Raw genomic sequence first — 23,288 nt, 5'->3', positions numbered from 1 at the left:
ACACTCCTTGGCTTGGGGTTCAAAGAGTCAGTTACAGAGAAAACTAGCCGTGGTTAAGGGATGAAGACGCCATACAATTTTATCAACTGATGATCTTCCCTGGGGCTGGACGGAAAATAGTCCTCATTTCAAGAGATAAAAGGTCAACCAGTTTCAGTCTTTAGTTCAACTCTTTCTTCCGTAGGTGTGACCTGGGTTAAGGTTTGATCTTTCTGAAACAAGAAAAATGTGGATGCAGTTAAAGATTTTGGAACAATTCACCACAAACTAATACAGCTAATCCCAGGGGGATGTTTATTTCTTATATTTTATGTCTTCCCTACCTACTTCCAAAAAGGATTTGAGGCAGATTATAAAGGCCAGTAGCATAAACACAGCAAGATACAAAAGTTAAGTAGTAAAAAGGGGAGAAATGAAAGAAATTATATTTTAAGATTCTGGCTGATAATGTAATAATAATTATTTGTAGAAAAAATAATGTTAGGTTTTTACCTTGCAGCACACATCAAAATAAATTCCCAGTGTAACAGAGTGTTAAATAGGGGCGCCTGGGTGGCTCAGTCGTTGGGCATCTGCCTTTGGCTCAGGTCATGATCCCGGGGTCCTGGGATCAAGCCCCGTATCGGGCTCCCTGCTCTGCAGGAAGCCTGCTTCTCCCTCTCCCACTCCCCCTGCTTGTGTTCCCTCTCTCACTGTGTCTCTCTCTGTCAAATAAATAAATAAAAATCTTAAAAAAAAAGTGTTAAATATAATTGCTAAACTCTAAAAGAGATAGAAAAATACATTTCAGTATTTATTTGTTCTTAGGCAGGGTAGAAAAAGCATTTCTAAACTTATTAATGAGGGAAGAAGCCTTAAAAGGAAATAATAATAGAGCTGACTACCTGGAAATATAAATCTTCTTGACTTCGCAAAGCAACCAAGCCAAAATCAAATGGGGAAAATATTTCCAGTACAGATGGCAAAGAGTTAATAACTTCATTAGGAAGGCTGATAGTCTTATCTGTTAAAAATAGTAAAAAGGCAAACATTCCAATAGATAAATGAAGGACAGAAAACAAGAAATTTTTGAAGACTTAATACAAAAAGCAAATATATGTGAAAGCGATCAAACCTATGAAAGGAAATGTAAATTAATGAAATTCTATTTAACATGATAGAAAAATGTTAAGTGAGAAGAGAGAGTGAGAAAAAGGGAACTTAAGGAAGCCTGGTGATAATAAGGAGGGAAATTCCTGGAGGGCAATTTGGCAATATTTTGAAAAGCTCATGAAACACACCCTTTTTCTCAGAAAGTTTATTGCCAGAAATTCGTTTTGGGGAAATCATCAAGGATTTGTGTAAAGATTTAGGTACATGAATCTTTGTCTTTTATTCTTTTTTTTTATAGAAACTATTTCCCAAAGGTTTTATAAGGACCATTGATTACTTTTGTAATAAGAAAGAAATACAAAATAATTTATTGCCTTTCTGTATCTGTTTTCTTTCATTGGGAAGTTGGTATAGAATTAATTAATTCCCATCAATTAGGAAGTTTTTACCCAACTCTGAAGAATAAAGTAACCTTTTGTCAACCAGCATCTGGCTTTGGAAATATGAGATGGGAGGGATTAGTAATTAAGTAAAAAGATTTCTGAGTCATCAACACTTGCACACTTTTTACTATTATTATGAGAACTCCCTAGAGCATTTACTTAGAATTTCCTTGCTGTTGTGGTAGACGGAGTTTGAAACAGCTCCGTTCTGTCTTTCCACATCCTCCAGTGGGTTGAAGGCAGGCACTTGGTTCCAGGAAAGCAGTGGCTGGGAGCCCAAACCAGGGAAGGAGGGTACATGAATTAACAATCACAGAAACAGAAACAAAGAAACAAACACAGGTTCTCACAAAGCACGGCGAATTTGGGGTGAAAGTGGGGGCAAGTAATCCTTCCCATTGAAATGGTTCTTGAAGGCATGGATGATAATTAATATCCCCTATAAAGACCTGGATCCCCTGGAAGAATTAAAAGCAAGATGGTTAAAAGAGACCTTTTAAATAGGGTGGAGAAATGAGGTGACTCCAAGGTGAGAGGCCGGTGGTGGGGTCTGGTCTCGTGAGACTCTTGTAAACTTGTTCAGCCTTTGGGTGGCTGATCTCCCTGAGTGATGCGCGTGTGGCCCTTCTCCTCTGCTCGCAGGACTGCCCCCCGGACGCGGAGGACTTCAGAGCCCAGCAGTGCTCCGCCTACAATGACGTCCAGTATCAGGGGCGTTATTATGAATGGCTTCCCCGGTATAACGATCCTGCGGCCCCCTGTGCGCTCAAGTGCCATGCACGGGGACAGAACCTGGTAGTGGAGCTGGCACCCAAGGTCCTGGATGGAACTCGCTGCAGCACAGATTCCCTGGACATGTGCATCAGTGGAATTTGTCAGGTAAGCCACACCTGCTTCCCATACCCCCGGGTCCAGCATGTGCCACGCCCACTCTCCTTACTGAGACTCTCTTTCTTCTTTATGCGGATGAAATATTGCCTTTGATACTTGTCATGTAAAAAAATATGGTCGAGAGTATCACTCACCTTCAAATTATGTTTTATTTATTTAAAATATCGTAAACTTTGTCCAGGTAGACTCAAAAGATTGCAGTAGAGGACATCTTATTCCTAGTCTAGGTCATTGGTGCTCCAACTTGAAAGGGCATCAGAATCACCTGAAGGACTTGTTAAAACGCAGGGGGCTGGGCCCCCACCCCCAGAGTTTCTGATCCAGTAGATCTGGGCTGGAGCCTGATAAGTTACATTTCTAACAAGTTCATGAGAGATGCTGGTGCTGCTGGTCCAGGGCCCCATTTAGAGAACCACAACTTTGGAAGGGTAACGTCAATAGGTTCTTTGAGCCTTTTAACAACTTACTGTTTTATTAAAATTAATTTATTGTTTTGGGTCTTTGGGAGCAGTGACTTACTTACTAAAAATTTAGCATGAGTGCATTCCAGCGGATTTTTCAGGGTGGAGTTTGCAAAGCTGTGATGCATGGAACTGAGACATAGAACCCCACGCCCTCCCCCAGCTTGCAGTGGGTATGAGAATTCAGGGCACTGGGACGGGAGGCTGAGATAGTATGGGGGGGATGGCAGGGAAATTATGAGATCCCACCCCCATTCCCTTAATCTCTAGAAAAATATTTTAAAAGAATTATGTCTAGTATTCCGTACCCTGTTATGCTCATAACAAAAACAGTATGAATAAGAGCAACACCCCAACCACCTACCAAGTGCCGGGCACTACCAGCCATCTCAGATGTCACACGGTTGAAGGTGAACCATGATCTTGCTCTTCAAAGTAGCTTCTCCTTCCTCCATCTGCTCATCTAGAAAATGGCCTCCAGTTGCTCACTGCAAAATTCTGGAGGCCTTCTTGATTCTCCTCTTTCAACACACACATCTAATCCATTGTTATTCTGTATTCAAAAGTCTTTTTTTTTTTTTTTTAATCAACCATTCTTTTCTGTTTGCATGACTTCTTTTTTGGTCTAAGCCTTCATCAACTCTGACCTAAACTGCATGGCTAGCCTCCTCTCCTGATCTCTCAGCTTCCACTATTATTCCTCTCAGGTCCATTTTCCACACAGCAGCCAAAGTGATAGCTTTAAAACCTAATCCCTCGATGACTTATCATTGCACTGATGGTGAAATCCACCATCCTTTTTTGCCTTTTCAGGCTCTTCCTGGACCCCCACCCTTTTAAAAAATAGACTTAATTTTCTAGATTCACGGCAAAATTGAGTAGAAGGTACAGAGAATTCCAGTCTATCCCCCGCCCCTTCATATGTGTAAACTTGTCCGCTATTAAAATCCTGCACCAGAGTGGTACATTTGTTTTGATCAATGAACCTACATTGACACATCATTATCTCCCAAAGTCTGTGTTTACTCTTGGTGACGTGTGTTCTGTGGGTTTTGACAAATGTTTGTTGGCTGTTTATACCAGCAGAGTATCTTACAAAGTAGTTTCACTGCCATGAGAGTCCTCTCTGTTTTGCCTATGCATCGTCGCCAAGTAAGCCCTGGCAAGCACCGATCTTTCTCTTGTCTCCATAGTTTTACCTTTTCCAGGATGTCATATAGTTGAAATCAGAGAGTATGTATGCTTTTCAGATTGACTTCTTTCACTTAGTAGTATGCATTTAAGTATCCTCCATGTCTTTGCATAACCTGGTAGCTCATTTCTTTTTATTACTAATATTCCATTGTCTGGATGTACCACATTTTGCTTATCCTTTAAAAAAGGGATTCTTGTAGACAGTGGATAATTGGAGCTTGTTTTTTGATCCACTCTGACAATCTTTGTCTTTTAATTGGTACATTTAGGTCAGTGATGTTTAAAGTGATTATTTACCGTATTTGTTACTGTTTTCTATTTGTTACCCTTGTTCTATATTCCTTTTTTTTTTTTTTTTTTTTGTTCACTGTTCTGGTTTTTGCAGTTTTAATCGAGCATTTTATATGATTGCATTTTCTTTCCTTATTTAATACATCAGTTATACTTTTTGTTTTTGCCCTACAGATTGCAGTATACATTTATAACTAGTCCAAATTTACTTTCAAGTAACACTATACTGCTTCATGGGTATAGTGAAAATACAAGCAGCAAAGTAAAAGTAACACCAAAATCCTGATTTCTCCCTATAACCCTTGTATCATTGCTATCATCCATTTCACTTATGCGTAAGTGTATGTAAGCATATATTTACACAAATGCACATATATAAGCACACACAATTGAATACATTGTTGCTACTATCATTTTGATAAACTATAATCTTTTAGATCTATTAAGAATAAGAAAAATTAATGTTTTTATTTTATTTTCCTTTATTCATTTTCCAGCGCACTTCCTTTCTTTATATAGATCCACATTTTTGACCCATATCATTTTCCTACTCTGAAGAACTAGGTCCACTAGCAAAAAACTTCCCTCAATTTTTGTTTGCCTGAGAAAGTCTTGATTTCTCTTTCACTTTTGAAGGAGAATTTCATAGAGTACAGAATTCTGGGCTGGTGGCTTTTTTTCTCTCAGCACTTTAAATATTTCACTCCACTGTCTTCTTGCTTGCATGTTTCCTAAGGAGAAGTCAGATGTTTAATTCTTGTCTTTGCTCCTCTATAGGTAAGGTGTTTTATTCCTCTGGCTTCTTTCCAGATTTTTTTTATCTTTGATTTTTTGCAATTTGAATATGATATGCCTACATGTGGTCTTTTTGGCATTTACCTTTCTTGGTCTTCTTTGAGCCTCCTGGTCCTATGGACTTGTGTCTGATATTAATTGGGGGGAGATTCTCAGTCATTATTGCTTGAAATACTTCTGTTCCTTTCTCTCTTTCTTCTTCTGGTATTCCCACTACACTCAGGCCACACCTTTTGTAGTTGTCCCACAGTTCTTGGATGTTCTTTCGTTTTGTTTTGTTTTGTCCAGTCTTTTTTTCTTTTCGATTTTTGATTTGGGGAGCTTCTGCTGACCTCTCCTCAGAGATTTCACTCTTCCCCCTTTTGTGCTGTTTTTCCAGTTCTGCGAAGTGCCAGAAAGCTCTTACACATACTGTCCCTGCTGCCTTCTACCTAATGCTCTTAGCTACTCTTACTGTCTTTATGCTCTCAGCTTAATATCACTTCCTTAAGAGGTCTTCTGGGATTACTCTACCTAAATTAGTCCTTCTGGTTATATTATACTACCTTTTAAACTGCACTGATAGTATTTCATAATTACATATTTATTTGTGTGATAATTTGATTATGACATTCTCCCACACTGGAATGTAAGTTCTTTAAGGACAGGAATCACACATATTGCTCACTACCATACCCCCAAATGCCTACCATGTCTGGCCCCATAGAGGGTCCTCAGTAAAAACTGGTTGAACAAATGAGTCTTATCCACTTGCAAATGCAGAGGTTATTCACATATTTTGGTCCCTCTTTTATTTTCTCTCAGCCTCTGGTCCTGCATTTATTGCTCAGTTTGATGTCCATTCTGGGAGATTCCACAAATTTTGCCAATTCAGCATGCTCCTTTCTCTGCCTCAAATAAATTAGTATTGTTCTTCCCAGATCCACGAGTTATTCCAACTGCTATTCCTATTCATTTCTATTTCTGGCACCAGAATTCTCAGTGTCACCTTCCTGAATTCATACTGTCATCAATGTATTTGCTCACATATGCTCTGTATCCTGCTACCTCCATCGTATCTCTCATATTTTACTGTTTTTTTCCCCTTTCACTTTCACCTTTTTACCCCAAGACTAGACTAGCCAATCTCCCTTTGTGGCCTAGCCAGTCTCTCTTCCTTTCTCTCCTACTCTTGAACCATCTTATTTGATGCTTGCTATTGACTAGTCTTCCCAAAGTTCAAGGCTTACTACTTCATTCTTCCATTTCATATGTTGCTAGTGGTTTCTCTTTATACCAGTTCACTTTTGGGCTCTTCCTCTAAAGGATAATAAAAGCGAATCACTTGTCAGTGGAATCATGCTTTTTTGTTTTCCAAGTTTTTGACAAGGAGTATGTGTTGCTTGCATAATTAAAAAGAATTATTATTAAAAATAATTTAGTTTGGGCTGAAGAAGAATATTCTGGACAAGGTAATGTTTTGACATTTGAGGTTTTGAAAAGTTGAGTAGTAGTTACAGAAACCAGGATGAGAAAGGGAATCACAAGCAGAGTGAATAGCACTGGTGAAGAGATGTAACAGTAGATGTATTTAAGGATCTGTGACTCTGTAGAATTGAGGTGAAAAATACCTGTGGGATAATGCTAGAAGTTGAGGTTACAGGCATAGGTGGAAACCAATCATTAACATTCTGAAAGTTGCAATAGGAGTCACTGAAGAATCTTACAAGGAATAGGTCAGTTGGGATTGTCTTTAGAAAGATCACTCAAGTGGCAATGTGGCAGATTATTTGGAGAGGACAGGGTCTGGCCAAACAATAGAAGGTCAGGGGTGGGTTAACAAGAGTTTAGGGTATACAGGGTAGGCTGGGTGGAGAAGGGATGACAAATTATAGAGGTTAATGAAGAAGATCTTTTCAGACTGGATTGTTATTGGATGTGGGGAGTGAGAAAGAAGTTCAGAATGAATCCTGGATTTCTGACATGATGACTAAGTAGGTAATGAGGTGATTCCTCAAGACAGAAAATACTGGGTGAGGACCGAGTATATGGGGGAAAAGATGGTGAGCTTGATGTACCTGTGAATATCAAAGTTGATACACACATTTAGAGCTTAGGAGAGAATTCTAAATGAGACACATAGATCTGGGGGTCGTCACATGGTTAAAGCTAATAGATGGCCTTGGAAAGACTGAATAAGAAGAGCAGATTTCCAATGACAGAGTCCTGGCCCCGCCATTTTAGGAGCAAGTTTTGGAAGAGGTGCACTTGATGGGGCAGAACTTCTATAGAATAGCAAAGTAAGAGAAAACCAAGTTAAGTGTGGGTGAGTGTTTAAGAAGAAAAGTCAGCAGTGTCCGATACTTCGGAGGGATCAGGAGAGATAAGAAGGGAAATAGGCTTGCCTCATTTGGCCCAAACAAATCCCACCGGCGATCTCAGCTTGAGCTGTCTCAGTGACATGGTTGGAGCGGACACTCATTTAGTGTACATGGATGTACTCATTTCCTGTGGTATTCATTCCTACCATCTCTCAGCCTTGGTCTTTCCGGTAGGTAAAAAAAAAAGAGGTATTGTTCTCCTGGTAGGTTCTATTTTAAGCTTGTTCTTTCGCGAACGACATTCCATGAGTCCAGCCCAGTCACTGTCACACCGGAGGCCTGCAGTCAGCACTGGCTCCCTTTTCCTGGTTCCTTCTTGTGCTTGTGACCACAGGCCCCTCTTCATATTCGTGATCTCAGAGGCCGAGTTGGCTCCAGTAGTTTCCAAGGCTTGATGGGGCTTGCAGGGAAAATGTCCTGAATTCATTCATTTTAAAAAAGTGTGCTTTCTATCATGTTTTCATGATGCTGATGGGTAAGCCCATTCTTTGGGCAGTAACAGGTGATACCCTGGCTGCCAAAAGCTGAGTGCTCTTTCGGCAAGGCTATTTGGGTGAAAGGAATTGTATGCCGTTTCTTCAGAAATGACCGGGGCACCCAGGAGAATTCAGATTTTTCCTTCAACAGGATAATGTTCACGCACATTCCCCGTCTTGTAAAATGTGGCCGTGGCCATCAGTGGTCAGTAGGATGGGAGAGAATTAACTGTGGGATTCTTGCTGCTTGCCTCTGGATGAGCGAACTGAGCCCTGATGTTCACTTGGCACAGACCACACAACATTTTTGCAAGTGTGTTTATGGTCTGCTCACTTAAATGAGCAGTCACCGGGCTCCTGGGGACAACTTTTTGTGAATCTGAGCACGGCGGGCAGAATAAGACATTGACACTCACTGAATGAAATTTGCTTCTGCTTTGCAGGTCTGATTTTTATGAGAAACAGGGCCTGGTTGGAAGCACGTCTTCAGAGCAAAGTCTGATTTATTGTTCATGCTTATTGAATTCCCTGACAGCAGGTTAGATGAAGAAGCCACTTTGTAGTTAGAGTAAAATGAACAGCAACGAACATCCACTGAGTGTTTAGTGAGTGTCAGGCATTGTCTAAAGCACTTGGCTATGTTAGCTACTCCTATGTGTGAGGTAGGTACCGTCATCATCCCCACTTGGAAATGAGTTTGGAAGAGGCTAAGGAGTTCTCCTGCATTGCACAGCTAGAAAGGGGGGTAGCTGGAGTTTGGACCCAGGCAACCGGACCCCAGAATCTGTTTTCCTAACCACTGCACCATACCGATGATACTTGTACTTTCCGTGTCGCCCGAAGTGCGGTTGAAGTTTGGAACAGGAAGTGAGATGCGGTTCTGGCAAAGGACAGCCAGGATGCTAGGTGGGTCCTGCGCACACAGCACCGTCATGCCCAGACAGACTCTCAGAGACAGAAAGTGCTCGGGTGTGGTCATGCGGAGCACGAGAGCTGTTGGGACCTGGAGAATATGTATCTGCTCATTGTGAAGCGGGCATCTACGCATAAACACATCAGAGTTTCTGTTTGTCAACAGAAGCCAGAAGTCTGAATTTTGACGTGAAATGTCCCATTGAAAATAACACCTTGCTGTTAATGACCTTGCCTTGTTCGTGGGTTAAATTGTGCTCTTTCTGACACCGGCCAGGCTTTCCTGCAGTAACTGACAACCGCCACAGCTCAGTGGCTTAAAACAATTAAAGGTTACTTCTTGCTAATGCGACTTGCCCACCGTTTGTCAGCAGGGGTCTCCGCTCTTTGAATGTCAAGAGATCAGACTGAGAGAGGTTTTATTTGAACATGGTTTACATAACAGTGGTAAGAAGGGGAGTTCCTGACTCCTACGCTGATCCTTAAAGCTTCTTACGGGGAAGCTTCTTACACCAGCACTTAGACTCCTATTTCATTGGCCCAAGACAGTCAAGACCACACTTAATTAGAAGGGGATGGGGACATAGAGTCCTTCCACAGGCTGAGAGGAGAAGCTCCGTATTTTAGAACATCTCTAATGACCACCAGAGCTCCATATACTCTGATTTTCAAGGCAGGAACCTAGAGTTTTTTCTACGGTAGAATCCAGTTTTCAAGAATCTCCAACAGAAGTTGACTCAAAAAATTGGTTCTAGAAGGATTAAATTAGACTTACCTAGAAAGATATGTGGCTTAACATGGAGTGATGACATTTATTTATTTCTTTAAAGATTTTATTTATTTACTTGAGAGAGAGAGTGAGAGAGGGAGAGAGCACGAGAGTGCATGAGCCAGGGGAGGGTCAGAGGGAGAGGGAGAGCAGACTCCCTACTGAGCAGGGCACCTGATGCAGGGCTTGATCCCAGGACCCCGGGATCATGACCTGAGCCAAAGGCAGATGCTTAACTGACTGAGCCACCCAGGCATCCCGATTCCACTTATTTAAATACTATGTTCTTTTAGCCAATTAGGAATTCGTATATAGAAATGGTGAAATGGTCCTTAGCTGAAGTGATGATTTACGTAGGAGTATTTATTCCCAAAAGCACTGCTTATGTATTTTAAATATTTGTTTAAGTCTGATATCTTGTGTGACTTGTCTCATTAACTGCACTGTAGGATATGAGCCTTGTCTTGTTAAATTATACCCCGTAGCGCCTGCCTATATAAAAATTGGTTACTCAATAGTTGTTAATAAATTTATTGACATGTTCTATCGATTAGTGGTTTTTTAAATCATTACAATTAGAAATCTTGACTTCAGGAGATGTCACAGAGGTTGAAAACACCTCAGGCAGCTTTTCAAAAGTTGCTTATTATGAATTACGATGAGATCTGAGAGCCCAAATTCAGTAGTCCCTCAGTTTCAAGGGTAGTTCTGACTTAGACCCTATGAATCACAAGGCAACCAGAGCTTCTTCTCAGATATTGTTTTTCTGTGATGTTTTCACTGTTTTTTTTTGGCTGTAAGATTTGGATGAACTGTCACTTGGAACAAAATTCTGAAACAAATTAAGTGCTGAGGGAGGTGTTTGCTTGCCTAATGTCTTACAAGGCCCTAAACGTTCTTCAAAACAAGCCCATCCTAGCTCCTAAACCCACACCCTTTCTGGATGACCAGATAGAGGGTGATTCTCATTCTCATGAAATGCAGAGCGCTCAGGGACATGAATTGTGAGGACAGAGCTTGGCTCGGGAACAGGGTTTCTATAACTTAATGGTAGAATTACTCCCCTTGGAGAAAGTTGCATGAACACAAGTTACTCATTGATTGAATCCCAACCATGCAAGTGTGTTTCCAAAATCAATCACTCTTAATTTGTTCCACATGTACTTGTAAATATTGATATAATTGCCTGTGTGACTCAGTTCTTTGTGGTCCATCTGCTGCTGCTAAAGGTGAGGAAGGTGTAGCATGGTGTTAAGATTCTGGTGTCAGCCGACCTGGGTTTCCCGGCTATTACTGACACCATTTACTAGCTGTGTGATGCTGGAGAGTCATTTAGCCTCACTGACATTCAAGTGCCTTATTTGTAAAATAGAGACAGAAGATATCACCTGTGTCCTCAGGTTGCTGTGAAGATTCAATGAAGTGTGTGATGTGCTTGGCATAATGCCAGACACATGGTGGGCATTCAGTAAAAATAAACTATTAGTGGTAGTATTTCATTATCACCTTTATAAAATTATATAATCAGGATGAAAAGATCTCAAAAGTCTTTGGATTTAGCGACTCCTCAGAGAATTTAATCCCGCCCCGGTTTTCCCGCCAGGAAGTCTCCTACCTAGCTCATGGTTGAATACTCATTGTTGGATAACTCTGACTTTTCCAACTTTCTGCTATTGAACTAAACTTATGCTTAAACCTGTAGTTTTCACCATTTGGAAATACAAGGAAAAAATGTAAACCCTTTCTTCATGACAGCCCTTTGTGAACTTAAAAATATCTTTAATCACGGGCTTTTCCTTAAACTTCTTTGGAACTTTCCCTGCCTCTCCCTGAAGCTTTTATTTGGTCTTTCTCCTTCCCTTCAGCACCAAAATTTCGGAAAGAATAGTCTGTAGGTGTGGTTTCAACTCCCTCCAGTTTTATTCTCTCTTCAACACCTTGGATGCAGTGATTCCGCAGCAACCCGCACTGAGATGTAGGGGCTGTGCCCAGGAGTGAGAACAAAATGAAAAACAGAGATGATAGAAGGGGCCTTTTTTATTGAGCCCTTTATAATGTTCTAATCCCTGTACTAAGAGTTTTTACATACATTTTCTCATTTTATCCTTACTAGACCCTATGTGAAGTATATATTATTATCGGTGTGTTAGTCTTGAGGAAGATGGATCTCTGAGAGTTTGAACTGTTGGCCATCCGCCATCTTGAAAACGTTGGAGGGGCCAAGCAGAGAGGCTGCCTGCCTCCAGAGTCCCTGCACTTAAACACCAGGTATAGAAATGCAAATAAAGTTGAGTGATACAGGGAGGTAGAGATAAACTCTCTCACCAGTTAATATGAGTGGGCACGCATCATATAGAAGATGTATTTGTACAGTAAAAAGAAATGTGCCTAGCCCTTGTCCTCATAGACGGAAGCTCACCATCTGGTAAAGACGCACACACATATGCACACACAGGTAACTCACAAAAATAACTCACAAAGGACTGAAAGGTAGCAGTTTAGGCGTATGCTATGAGACATCTCTCCCATTCATTCCTCTCCGCATTTCAGAAATGGTTTACAAAGAGCCCAGATGTCCATCGACAGATGAATGGATAAAGTAGAGGCAACACACACACACACACACACACACACACACACACACACATAGGAATATGACTCAGCCATCAAAAAGAATGAAATCTTGCCATTTGCAATGACATGGACGAACCAGAGTGTATTATGTGAAGTGAAATAAGTCAGTTAGAGAAAGACAAATACCATATGATTTCACTCATATGTGGAATTTAGGAAACAAAACAGATGAACATAGGGGAAGGCAAAGAAAAATAAAATAAGATGGAAACAGAGAGGGAGGCAAACTGTAAGAGACTCTTTTTTTTTTTTAAAGATTTTATTTATTTATTTAATTTATTTATTTGACAGAGAGAGACACAGCGAGGGAAGGCACACAAGCAGGGGGAGTGGGAGAGGGAGAAGCAGGCTCCCCACTGAGCAGGGAGCCTCATGCGGGGCTCGATCCCAGGACCCTGAGATCATGACCTGAGCCGAAGGCAGCACTTAACGACTGAGCCACCCAGGCGCCCCAAGACTCTTAACTCTAGGAAACAAACTGAGGGTCGCTGGAGGGGAGGAGATGGGGGGATGGGGTAACGGGTGATGGGCATTAAGGAGGGCACGTGATGTGATGAGCACTGGGTGTTATATGCAACTGATGAATCACTATATTCTACCCCTGAAACTAATAACAAACTAAATGTTAACTAAGTTGTATTTAAATTAAAAAATAAAAAATGTTGAAGGTAAAACCGTGGCCCAGAAGGATATTCCTCGACTCCAGCAGAGGGGCCCGAGGAGAGAGGAGGCGTGGGGAGAGAGGGGGCAGAGCAAAGAGTATCTGTAATGCTCCGTTCATTTCATATACACAAAAATATATGACTACACATGAAAACAGAAATAAAAATGTAAAGGGAGGGACAACTTCAGTTCCTCTGTTTTAAGGAGCCTGGGGCCATGGTGAGAGTCCTCTCAGCCAGGCACTGTGAGGCTTTCTGTCACTCATAGAGTGAAACTCTGTCTGCACAAAAGAGAGGCATGTGGTGAACTGGAGCAGGCTCACACGCTCCGGGGGTGGGGGTGGGGGGGCTGCCCGAGGGCCCTGCAGCCTGCAGCCTCGGCCCTTCTGGGCTCCTGACACCTGCTTCTGTCCGCAGGTTGTGGGCTGTGACCGGCACCTGGGGAGCAGCGCCCAGGAGGACAACTGCGGCGTCTGTGCTGGTGACAGCTCCACCTGCAGGCTTGTGCGGGGACAATCGAAGTCGCACGTTTCTCCGGAAAAAAGTAGGTTTGAACCCCACTGTGATATGGACCCCCCCCCCGTCCCCCACCGGGCAGACCGTGCTCCACACCCCGCTGGTCCCGAAGTACTGGCTTCCCGACGCTCAGCTTTTCTCGTGGCAAAGCACTGTGGGCCAGTTTTCCAAAAGTCAGATTTCTTCCATGTGTCTGTCACATTTTTGGTTCCATTGTTTTTTCCAAGACCACCTGTTTCTTTGAATCGTGACCGATACAGAGTATGACGAGTTTTTAAAAAATATTTGCCATTTTTTTAAGGTAAAGCATGAAATCATAACTTTTTAGTTGCCTCCCTTGCTTGCTAACAAGGTAGAACATCTTGTCATGTAATTCTTGCCCCTCTCTACCTTCTCATCTTTCAGTCAGCTACTGAAGTCACTTACTCGTTTTTCTGTGTGGACGTTGGTCTTTTCCCCACCGTTGTGAGCTTCTATTACATCCTGAGTGTTAACCTTTTGTCTGTTATACTATTTTATTTTACTTTTACTTTTCCATTTTTTGGTGATACGTCTTTTAAACATGGATCTCTGTTTGGTACTTGACTTTCAATATTGTTTGTGTTTTTAGGGTCGTTGGTTTCTAAGTTTCATATACTCAGAAATTTTCATTTTTCTCTTTTAGTGGTTATCTGCCTTTTTTAATCCTTTGATTTGGGGGTCAGTAAACATTTTGGGTAAAGGGCGAGAGAGTAAGTATTTTAGGGCCTTACAGGACATAAATTTCCAGTTTCAACGATTCAGCACTGCTCTTGCAGCACCAAGGCACCTACAGATGACTTGAGAACAATGGGCATCACTGTGTTCCAATAAAATTTTATGTACAGCTGTATCCATTCAAGCTAGACTTGCTGTGGACGTCAGCCACGGAAACTGGGGAGTGGTGACAAGAGGTACCCCAAGTCCCAAAGGCGACCGTGGCAGCGAGCAGCCATGATGGGAAGGGGCCAGAGGTTGAGAGGCGTCTGTCACCTGTTACTGACTGAAGGAGGTGCGGCTGGTGACCCACGGGCGAGTCTGTTATGTTATCACTTCCTTAGTGAGCATCCCGGGGGAGAAGAGGTTCTGCCAGAGCAAGCTGGTGCAGAAGCAAGTGAGAGCATGGAGGGCGAAGGCCACGCCTGTGATGCTGTGAAGCAGAGCTGCATGGGTGGTGTGCATCTGAGGGACCTCAAACCTCAAAGTGGTAGCAAGGACCCTTCCAAAAATACCTCATGCAAGCGTGGCTGGTCATACTGGACCTCCCCTGTTGTGGGTGCTGTTAGCCGAGGCTTCTTACTACGTGTCAGCAAGCAAGTCCTCCCGAGGGGACCTGGCTGGAGTCTGGAGGGGCACACCCACCCACTCGGGAGCCACAACTGTGGCTTTTCTGGAGGCTGCAGGGATGCCCTCTTCTTGAATCCTGCCAGGGGTGTTCTAACCCCCTTTGGCGTCCAGGTGGTCAGCTAGACATTGACCGCAGACCTGGGGCCACATCCTTCACCTCCTGGAGCCTTCCCCAAGCACCTGCTCACTGCTCTGTGTCCTCGCCAGGACTTCCTCTCTCTGCTAGTTGCCACGAGCACCTTTATGTTTCAAAGCCTTCTTTTGTAATTACAGTCCATCTGTCCGAGTAACATTGTCCTTTGGGAAAAAGGCTTGCTTTTCAGTACTTAGAATGCACATGAGACATTCATAACAAAATAGCACACTCTGGTTTTGAAGCTTTCCTTTTTCCATTTTTTAAAGTAAAAAAATATATATATATATGTGTATATATATATATATATATATATATATTTTAATTCTGACCAAAAAAACTAGACTTGTTATAAATTCAAGAGATTAACTGTGATCTGTATGGTATTTAAATAAGCAATATCTAAACATCTAAAAGAAGTATATAAATATATATCCAAAATATACAGAAAAAGAAATGAGAATGGAATCAAAAGGCTTATAAAAAGTGAGTTAAACTCAAAAGAATGTAGTAATGGAGGGGAAAAATATAAGGCATACAGAAATTAAAAAAAAAAAAAAACAACCCAGACTTTATTTACAGAAATAGGCAGTAGGCTGAATTTGACCCTCAGGTTGTAGTTGGCGGCCCCCTGCCTGAAAGGGAAAAAATTATTCCTGTGTGTTTTCTGTCAGCACTTTTATGGTTTTGTTTTCCTCCTTTAAAATCTGTTCATTTGAATTTATCTTCTTTTTTAAAAGATTTTATGTATTTATTTGACAGAGAGAGACACAGCGAGAGAGGGAACACGAGCAGGGGGAGTGGGAGAGGGAGAAGCAGGCTTCCCGCGGAGCAGGGAGCCCGATGCGGGGCTCGATCCCAGGACCCTGGGATCATGACCTGAGCCGAAGGCAGATGCTTAATGACTGAGCCACCCAGGCGCCCCCATTTGAATTTATCTTGACGTAACTTATGAAATAGGGATTTTACTTATTCTCTCCAAATGGGGAGAGCACCATGGGAGGGGTAGAGGGTGAGGAGGGTTTTCCAGGTGGAGGAAACACGAAGTTCATGGTGTGACACTAAAGGAAAGTCCTGGCATCTTTGAGAAACTATTAACACGTCATTCGGGCCTGAATCCTTTTCCACCCTGGATAGGGTGGAGGATGAGACAGATGTCATTCTGCAGGCAACCATGGATGCCCTCATTGTTGTGCTGCACACATCATGTTAAGTGGAGTCACTCATGCAAGTCCAGGCAGGGGATTGACGTGGTTCTGTCTGTGTTTTAGTAAAATAATTCTGGCAGCAGGTGGAGGCTAGACTCCCTGTGAGGTGAGCCTGGAGGCAAGGAGTCCAAAGGGGAAGCTTTTTAAAAAAATACTCAAAGGTGTTTGAAATCGTGAGGCCCTAGTCTAGGGAGCGTGGTGGGAGAGGTAGAGGAAGGAACAGATCAGAGAGATCTCTAGTGGGTAGAACCTGCAGAGTTTGATAATGCTTGGGATGAAGACCACGAGAGCCAAGAAAGAGGATGATGCCAGCACTCCAACTTGAGTGGCAGAGTGGATATGTTTGCTGTTCCCTTGGGTGAGGGGTTCACGAAGAGGGGTCCCATACCAAAGTTCAGGGCTCAGCTCCTTGGATTTTTCCTTCTCTTGGGAAATTTGCCCTCCCTAAGTATTAAATGTCTCGGTACCTTTCTGATACCTTTAAACAGATGTTGATTATATTTTGTTTGTGGTTGAAGGTTGGATCTGAAATATGGCAGTTCATTTTTGGCTGGTGGCAAAATCCCCTTATTGGTGGTAAGCTAAGTTAGGTAGGTCCACCCAAAGAGAGTGTGTAGAATATATCAGGAGGCCCAGAAATGCATCGTGGGGAGCATCCAAAATCAAGGCATTTAGCCAGTGGAGAAATTTAAGGGAATCTGAATGAGAGGAAATGAAAAGAGTAGGTAAACGCAGAACTTAGCAAAAGCAGGGTCATGGAAGCCAGAGGAGTGAGTAATTCCAAAAAGGGGGTAATGATCAACCATGCGAACTGCTGCTGTGGTACAGATTGGAATAAGAGTCCAGAATGTACTCTTTGGCAACTTGAAGACCCATCTGTGACCTTGACAGGAGTGGTCTCCATGAATTTCAGGCTGAAGCCAAAGCCTGATTGCAGTGGGTTGAGGAGGGAGCAGAAGGTGAGACTAGGTGGAAGGAAAGATTGGTCTGGGACAGAAGGAGGCTACACACCCACACCATGTCAGCAGCTGGATGACTGTACGGGCGCCATGGAGAACACAGTGAGAAATGAGCAGTGTTCCAGCATATTGGCTTTTTGTGTGTGTATGTACTATTCATTAAGACGTAAGAGTCAGCTGTGTAAGTGTGAGGGCTCTCAGAGACTTGAGAGTGTCCCCATCAAAGAAAGGAGGGGAAGGAACTCATCAAACACAGGAAAAGGTAGAGGAATCGCTGCGAGGGCTACCTGAGATTGGAAACCAGGAATTCTTAGAGGTTTGTTCGTGAAGGAGCTGGCCTTAAGCGGTGGTGCACCAGTGAGGGATGCATTCCACTACAAATCATGGAAAGTTCAACTTACAAATGCGGGGCAGTCTGCAGGAGGCAGTCAAGGTTGGGGAAGCTGTTCTGCTATGTCTTTAAGGACCCGGGCTCCCCTCTCTCTCTCCTTGATCATCCTTAGAGGATGGCTTTCCTCTCTGCAGTTCCAAAGTCACTGTTAAAACATTTGCACCCATCGATACCCAGACGATAAAGATGGTGGTGCCGAAGACATTCCTTGAATGCTCTACCCTTTATTCAGGAAGGGAAGTCCTCCCCGGGGAGTTCCGCCTCTTCACCCAGAACAGGGGATTGACATGGCATGCACATGCTGGCTTCTAAGGAGGTGGGGAAGCAAGTATACAGCATTCCACCCTCTCTGGTATTACTAACATCGATACAGTGCTTAACCATTCCCAGAGTTCTCTTCAGGCACAGAGTATCACTTAATTCCACCAACCCCCTTCCATTGTAGTTTTGCTCTTGTCAAGCCCATTTGAGAGATGAGGAGACTGAGGACCAGAGATGTTAAGAAACATCTCTCATAACCAATTAGGAAAGGCACTATAGGAAAGTGGCTAAGAAATTGGGCTCTGGGGCCAGGGTTGAAATATGGGGTCTGTTGCTTACGGCTGTGTAAGCAGAGCAAGTTCTTTTTTTTGTTTTGTTTTGTTTTAACTTCTATGTGTATTTTGGTTTTCTCACTGATGCTGGAAACAGCAATAGTACTGCCTTTGTAGAGGTATTGTCAGGATTAATAAGGTATGGATCCTTTGGTATGGTACTGAAGGGTGTCGCACCTTTTACATACATTCCATGTCAATGTGGATATTTGTAAACAGAAGTCTAAGTCAACAGTCTGTCAATCTGGGTCTTGTTTTTAAGAGAGCTGCTGATGGGTATGGAGGAAAACCTTGTCAGAGGTGTCAAGGAAGAGTGAATTAGGGGAGAAACTAACGGTGGAGGAAAGTTGCAGCTCCAGGGAAGACCGTGAAGAGCCAGGCTGGACTGTAAAGAGTTAATTCAGGTCGGCTTTTGGATGAGAAGACCAGAAGGGGGAACATAATCACCAGCTTGGGTGTTGGGGATGCGCCTAGAGTTAGTGTTGGCTTTAAAAAGCCTGGAAGTCTCATCAGAAATAAACGTCATCTTGTCAGGGTCCAACAGAGATTAGAAATGGAGATACTTCTAATTGAACCAGGGGAGAAGCTGAGTGAAATTGGGTCAAGAAACCAGTCTTTCTGGGGAAGTGTGCTGAGGAGGCCCTGAAATGGGAAGGGACGGTTGGGGTCGGGTGTTGGCTGGAAGGGGCCTGGTTGTATTTCACAGTTTTGTGCTCCTGGAAAGGTAGATCAGATTCTCTCCATGTGTCTCTCTCTCTCACACACACATGTTGATTTTCACTTTTTGGATTATAGGTCCTTTTGAGAATCTATTGAAAATTTTGCATTTTCCCTCCATTTTCCTGGAAATACATAGTACCCATAAGGCCCAAATTTGCCATTCTGATTTTTTTGAGGGCGTCTCAGACCCCTGTGCCAGTTCAGGACATTCCAGGTCACAAACCCCTAAAAATCTAATCTTTTTGATTAATTTCCACGAAAAAAGGGCGATGGCAGCGTCCGGCAGGTGAGGTGACATGGTGAGAGGGGGACTGCTGGCCCGTCGTCACCAGGCCCCGTATGTATGTGCTTGGGCTCCGGCTGACATTAGCAGATCCTGCCTGCGTGAAAACACGCTGCTTCTCATCCTGGATTTTCAGTACAGCCCCTTCATGTCTGTTACTGCTCTGAAACTGGCTCGCCACAGCCGTTGTTGGCTGGGATTTTCCGTGGGCCATATGGAAGCACTTCCCTATAATCATGCTTTGTGTGAAAGAAATGTGGGAAACCAAGCCATGTCTCTCTCCCCGAGTGCGCATCACCGGGCCTGCAGAGTCCACAAAGCTCCTACGTCCTCACCTTGCCAAGCAATCATTCCTGCCTGCCTTGGGGCTCACGCTGAGGCAGGCCATGGCCACGGGACGCCATTGGCACAGCCTGGCTCTGGATAAAGTGCTCAGGGTTGCTCCTGGATTATCAGTTCCACCAGGCAGCCAGGCAGGTTCAAGGTCCTAGTGCTGGGAGCCAAATTTTGCTATGAGAAAAATCTGAAATTAATCCAGATAAAACACACAAATTTCCTGTTCTGCAGGAGAGGGGGAGAGACTGAACCAACAATGGCATAAATAGCTTTGGTGTTGGAACAGGGAAGTAGAGGCCACTCGATTTTTAAAGAGAGAAAACTCTAAACACAGCAACAAAGAAGCAAGCACATCTACGTGGAGTCTTGATTTGGCACTTAGGGACTCTACTGTGTTTCCAGGTTTGTCCTTTATATACATATTTTTAAGTAGATGCCACACCCAGTGTGGAGCCCAATGTGGGGCTTGAATTTACGACCCTGAGATCAAGACCTGAGCTGAGATCAAGAGTTGGACACTTAACCAACTGAGCCAGCCGGGTGCCCCCACTATTTTGGCCTTATCCACATAAGGGTGCACATGCATAAGGCGAGTAAACAAGCTCAGCTGGTCTGCTCTGGGCTCTTTGTGCATTTTTACCTGGTAGCAACTAAGCCTGTTCATACAGGGATGCCCAAGGCCGACCCGGAACCCCAGCATTTCACTGGACTTTGACATTTTAAGATGACCACACCCTCTTACCAAACATCCCTCGCTCAGTACTCCTGACAGAAATAGAATCCTGGGCCTGGAGGGTTATTATTGTGACATTTTCTCTTCATACACAGGCCATTTTTCCTTTGACTGTCACTTCCAAAAATAGTCCATACCCTGAACTCCTTCCGTAACAGGGAAGACTGCATCAGCTGTAACATGGTACATAGACTGTCTGCTCCCATCATCTCTCTCTGCCTCCCCGTTCTTCCTTCAAGGGCAGATCTCTGATCAATTATATTCCTGTACCAGAAGTCTGTGTGGCCAAGGAATATTCAAGTCCAACACCCTGTTAATTTTAATGAGATATTTCCCCCTGTTTAATTCAGTGAGAGAGAGCACAACGTAGAGGAAAGATCCTGATGCTGAACATCTAGGGCCCCGTGTTCCTTCTCTTCCTAGCTCGCTCACACTTGAGCAAAATGACGTGCTGGCTCCATTAAGAGGGAGTGCCGTGGAGTCTGTTTTTCACAGAGTAGCCAGACTGACCATTAACTCCCCAGCTTAAAACCTCATTCATGAGTTGCCTTTATACTTATGCTAAAATCCATACCCTTTCCATGACCTTCAAAGTCTTGGTCATGGCTGGCTCTAGTTATGTCGTGTGCGCCATTTTGGCCCTCATGCACTAGGCTCCAGTCTCACTATCTGGAAGATTCTAGAGTGCCGAGTGCCCTTCCCCCTCCCCCCATGGGCTTTTGCACTGACCAATCCCTAGACCTGGCGTACACCTCCCTCAGCTCTTAACACGGTTGCGTCTTTCTCCACCTCAAGCTCAAGGGTCACCTCCTCAAGGAGGCTTTCTCCGCCCAGTCTACTAATCCACAGTTGACTCTTCTCTTTTCTGTTTACTTCCTGCTTGGCCTTTATAGAGCATGTCACAGGAGCTCAGTAGATGCTGAACGAATGAATACAGGCCTTTGCTAGAGATGATTCGGCTTCCTATTATGGTTTCACTGGGACTAAATCATGTTGTGCAACAGAATTGCACTGGAAGCCAGAGACTGGGGTAATAACCTCAGCTTGGCCACTAACTATCTGTGATCTTAGGTGGGATCACAGGGGCCTTGGCTTTTTCATCTGTATACTAAGAGTGTTAGCATGGATGATTTCCAAAACCTCTTCTAGCTCTGAAAGCTTATTAAGTATATCTGTAATTTATTTCTTGTTTTTAAAAACACAGATCTTGGGATTGTATGGAGGTCAGAGAAATAAGACCAGGATCTTATATAAAGACCTTTTCTGATGCTTTAATGAAAATGCTTAACAGAGGTGGCTTACCTTTATTCTTAAAGGGCCTGGGAAATTTTTTATGTGTCAGAAAAGTGAGTTGGTGTGAAGTCTCCTCTTATCTCCCATGAACCACTGCTTGGGTATCTTCTACATGCTACCATCGCCACCTGCATGGGAGGGGTTTTGTTTGTACGCTGACCCCCTCAAGAGCATGTGAACTCATCAAGGGCCTTTCACACCTGGCCCAATACCTGACACCTGGTATGTTCTCTGTAAAGGTGTATTGGCTTGATTGGAACAGGACTGAAGAACCCACTTAGACCAGATGCCCATGTGAATTAAAAGCAGAAGCAGTCTATTGGCAGCCAAGCCCTGTCCCACCTGGAGTCACCCAGGAGACCTGACATCTACTAACCAGATGAGAGCTTGGGGATTCTTAACGATAATAATAATCAGGATGGTAATAACAGTGGCATCCCTAGGCTCTGTGCATATGTACCAGGCACTGTGCTGAGTGCTTTTACGTATGATGTGATTGACTCTTCACCATAACCCTACAGAGTAGGTCCTATTATGGCCTCCCCTTTGACAAACGGGACAGTGACAAAGGGGCTCCCTGAAATGAAATGCCTCATTCAAAGCCTTACGGCAAGTAAGTGCTCAAGCTGATCTGACTTCAGAGTCCATGTGCTGCACCACCCTCCTGAGCTGTCTTCCAAGATGAGCAAGAGGTGAAGTGTCCATGGAGACCTAGAGAGATGGGGTCAGAGCAAAGGTAGCAAAAAATGGAACCAGAAGTTGTGCAAGGGCTACCTCAACCCACCTGCCCATGGTTCCCCCTCTCAGAGCCTGGCCCCGTGGTCCCAAATCCAGCATGCACATCAGGACCACCTGGAGGGCTTGTTCCCTGTTCTAGTCCTCAAGCCCTACCCTAGAATTTTGGGGGATAAATCTGTCACCAAATTTTCCAGGTGACTCTGATATGTGCCTTTGGTGAATACCTCTGCTTTTCAGCCTCTGATGGCCCTGTAGTGGAGGAAAGGTCATTTTCCCTCTACCTTTCTAGGTTCTTGGCTGACAGCCCCCAGTAAGAAAAAGACAGATTAACAGGAGAAAAGAAATTGAATGATGTACGTATGTATGGGAGCCCCCCAGAGATGAGACTCAAAGAAGTGGCCAAAGCAGGAAGCTTTTATACCTTTCAAACAAAGAAATGATAAATTTGTGAAGAATTGACAAGACAAGGGGTTTGGGCTGTGGGTGGTAAATGGTGAAGTAGTAATAAGGCTTGTTCATGAAGCCTCCTCGGCTCTAAATTCCTGTGTCTGGTGATAAAGATGCCTTCTATGCTCCCTGGTATGGGGATTTATCTTCTGCTTTCAAGTGGACAAAGGAGGGACAGAGTGTCCTTGCTATTGCACCTGCTATTTCTCAAGTACTTTTAATTCAAAACAATCAGTATGCCAAAGTGGCATATCCGGGGTGACATATTCTGAACCCCTACTTCCCACTATAGAGTCAGAAGGCCAATGGACATTTAATCCTCACTGGGCTCTTGATTTCGGAGATGCAGTATAAAGGGCAGAGAAGCAAGTTACACTACAATGCTGGGGAACATCTGGACAGAAAGTTCTCTCTTGCTGCTTGTGTGTAACGAAGCCCCCCTACTGTATGCTGTTCAAAGCCAGTCCTGGAAATGAGCATGGAAGTGTACATTCTTAGGCACCCTGCCTGTTACCATGCTCTTTTGAGGTAAAGGCATTTTAGGCCAGTAAAGAAACAGAGCTCCAGGTTGGGAGCAGATGCTTCTGAATAGA

General features: G+C 43.6%; 1 protein-coding gene across 2 annotated transcripts in view; it reads left to right on the top strand.

The window, feature by feature from the left end:
* Window positions 1-23,288, top strand: part of ADAMTSL3 (ADAMTS like 3) — a 355,931-nt gene that overhangs the window by 158,566 nt on the left and 174,077 nt on the right. For both annotated transcript variants that reach the window (XM_088025151.1, XM_088025150.1), the window contains exons 5-6: window positions 2,178-2,414; window positions 13,398-13,524. In XM_088025151.1, coding sequence (XP_087881277.1) covers window positions 2,178-2,414; window positions 13,398-13,524 — 364 coding nt within the window. The remainder of the gene's footprint in view (window positions 1-2,177; window positions 2,415-13,397; window positions 13,525-23,288) is intronic.

This window comes from Eumetopias jubatus, unplaced genomic scaffold (assembly GCF_037043125.1).
Source record: "Eumetopias jubatus isolate StellerSeaLion01/CBP00866 unplaced genomic scaffold, mEumJub1_p1.0 scaffold_7, whole genome shotgun sequence".
NCBI lineage: Eukaryota > Metazoa > Chordata > Mammalia > Carnivora > Otariidae > Eumetopias > Eumetopias jubatus.
Note: the sequence above shows the minus strand (reverse complement) of the source record. Positions and strands in the feature narration are given on the sequence as shown.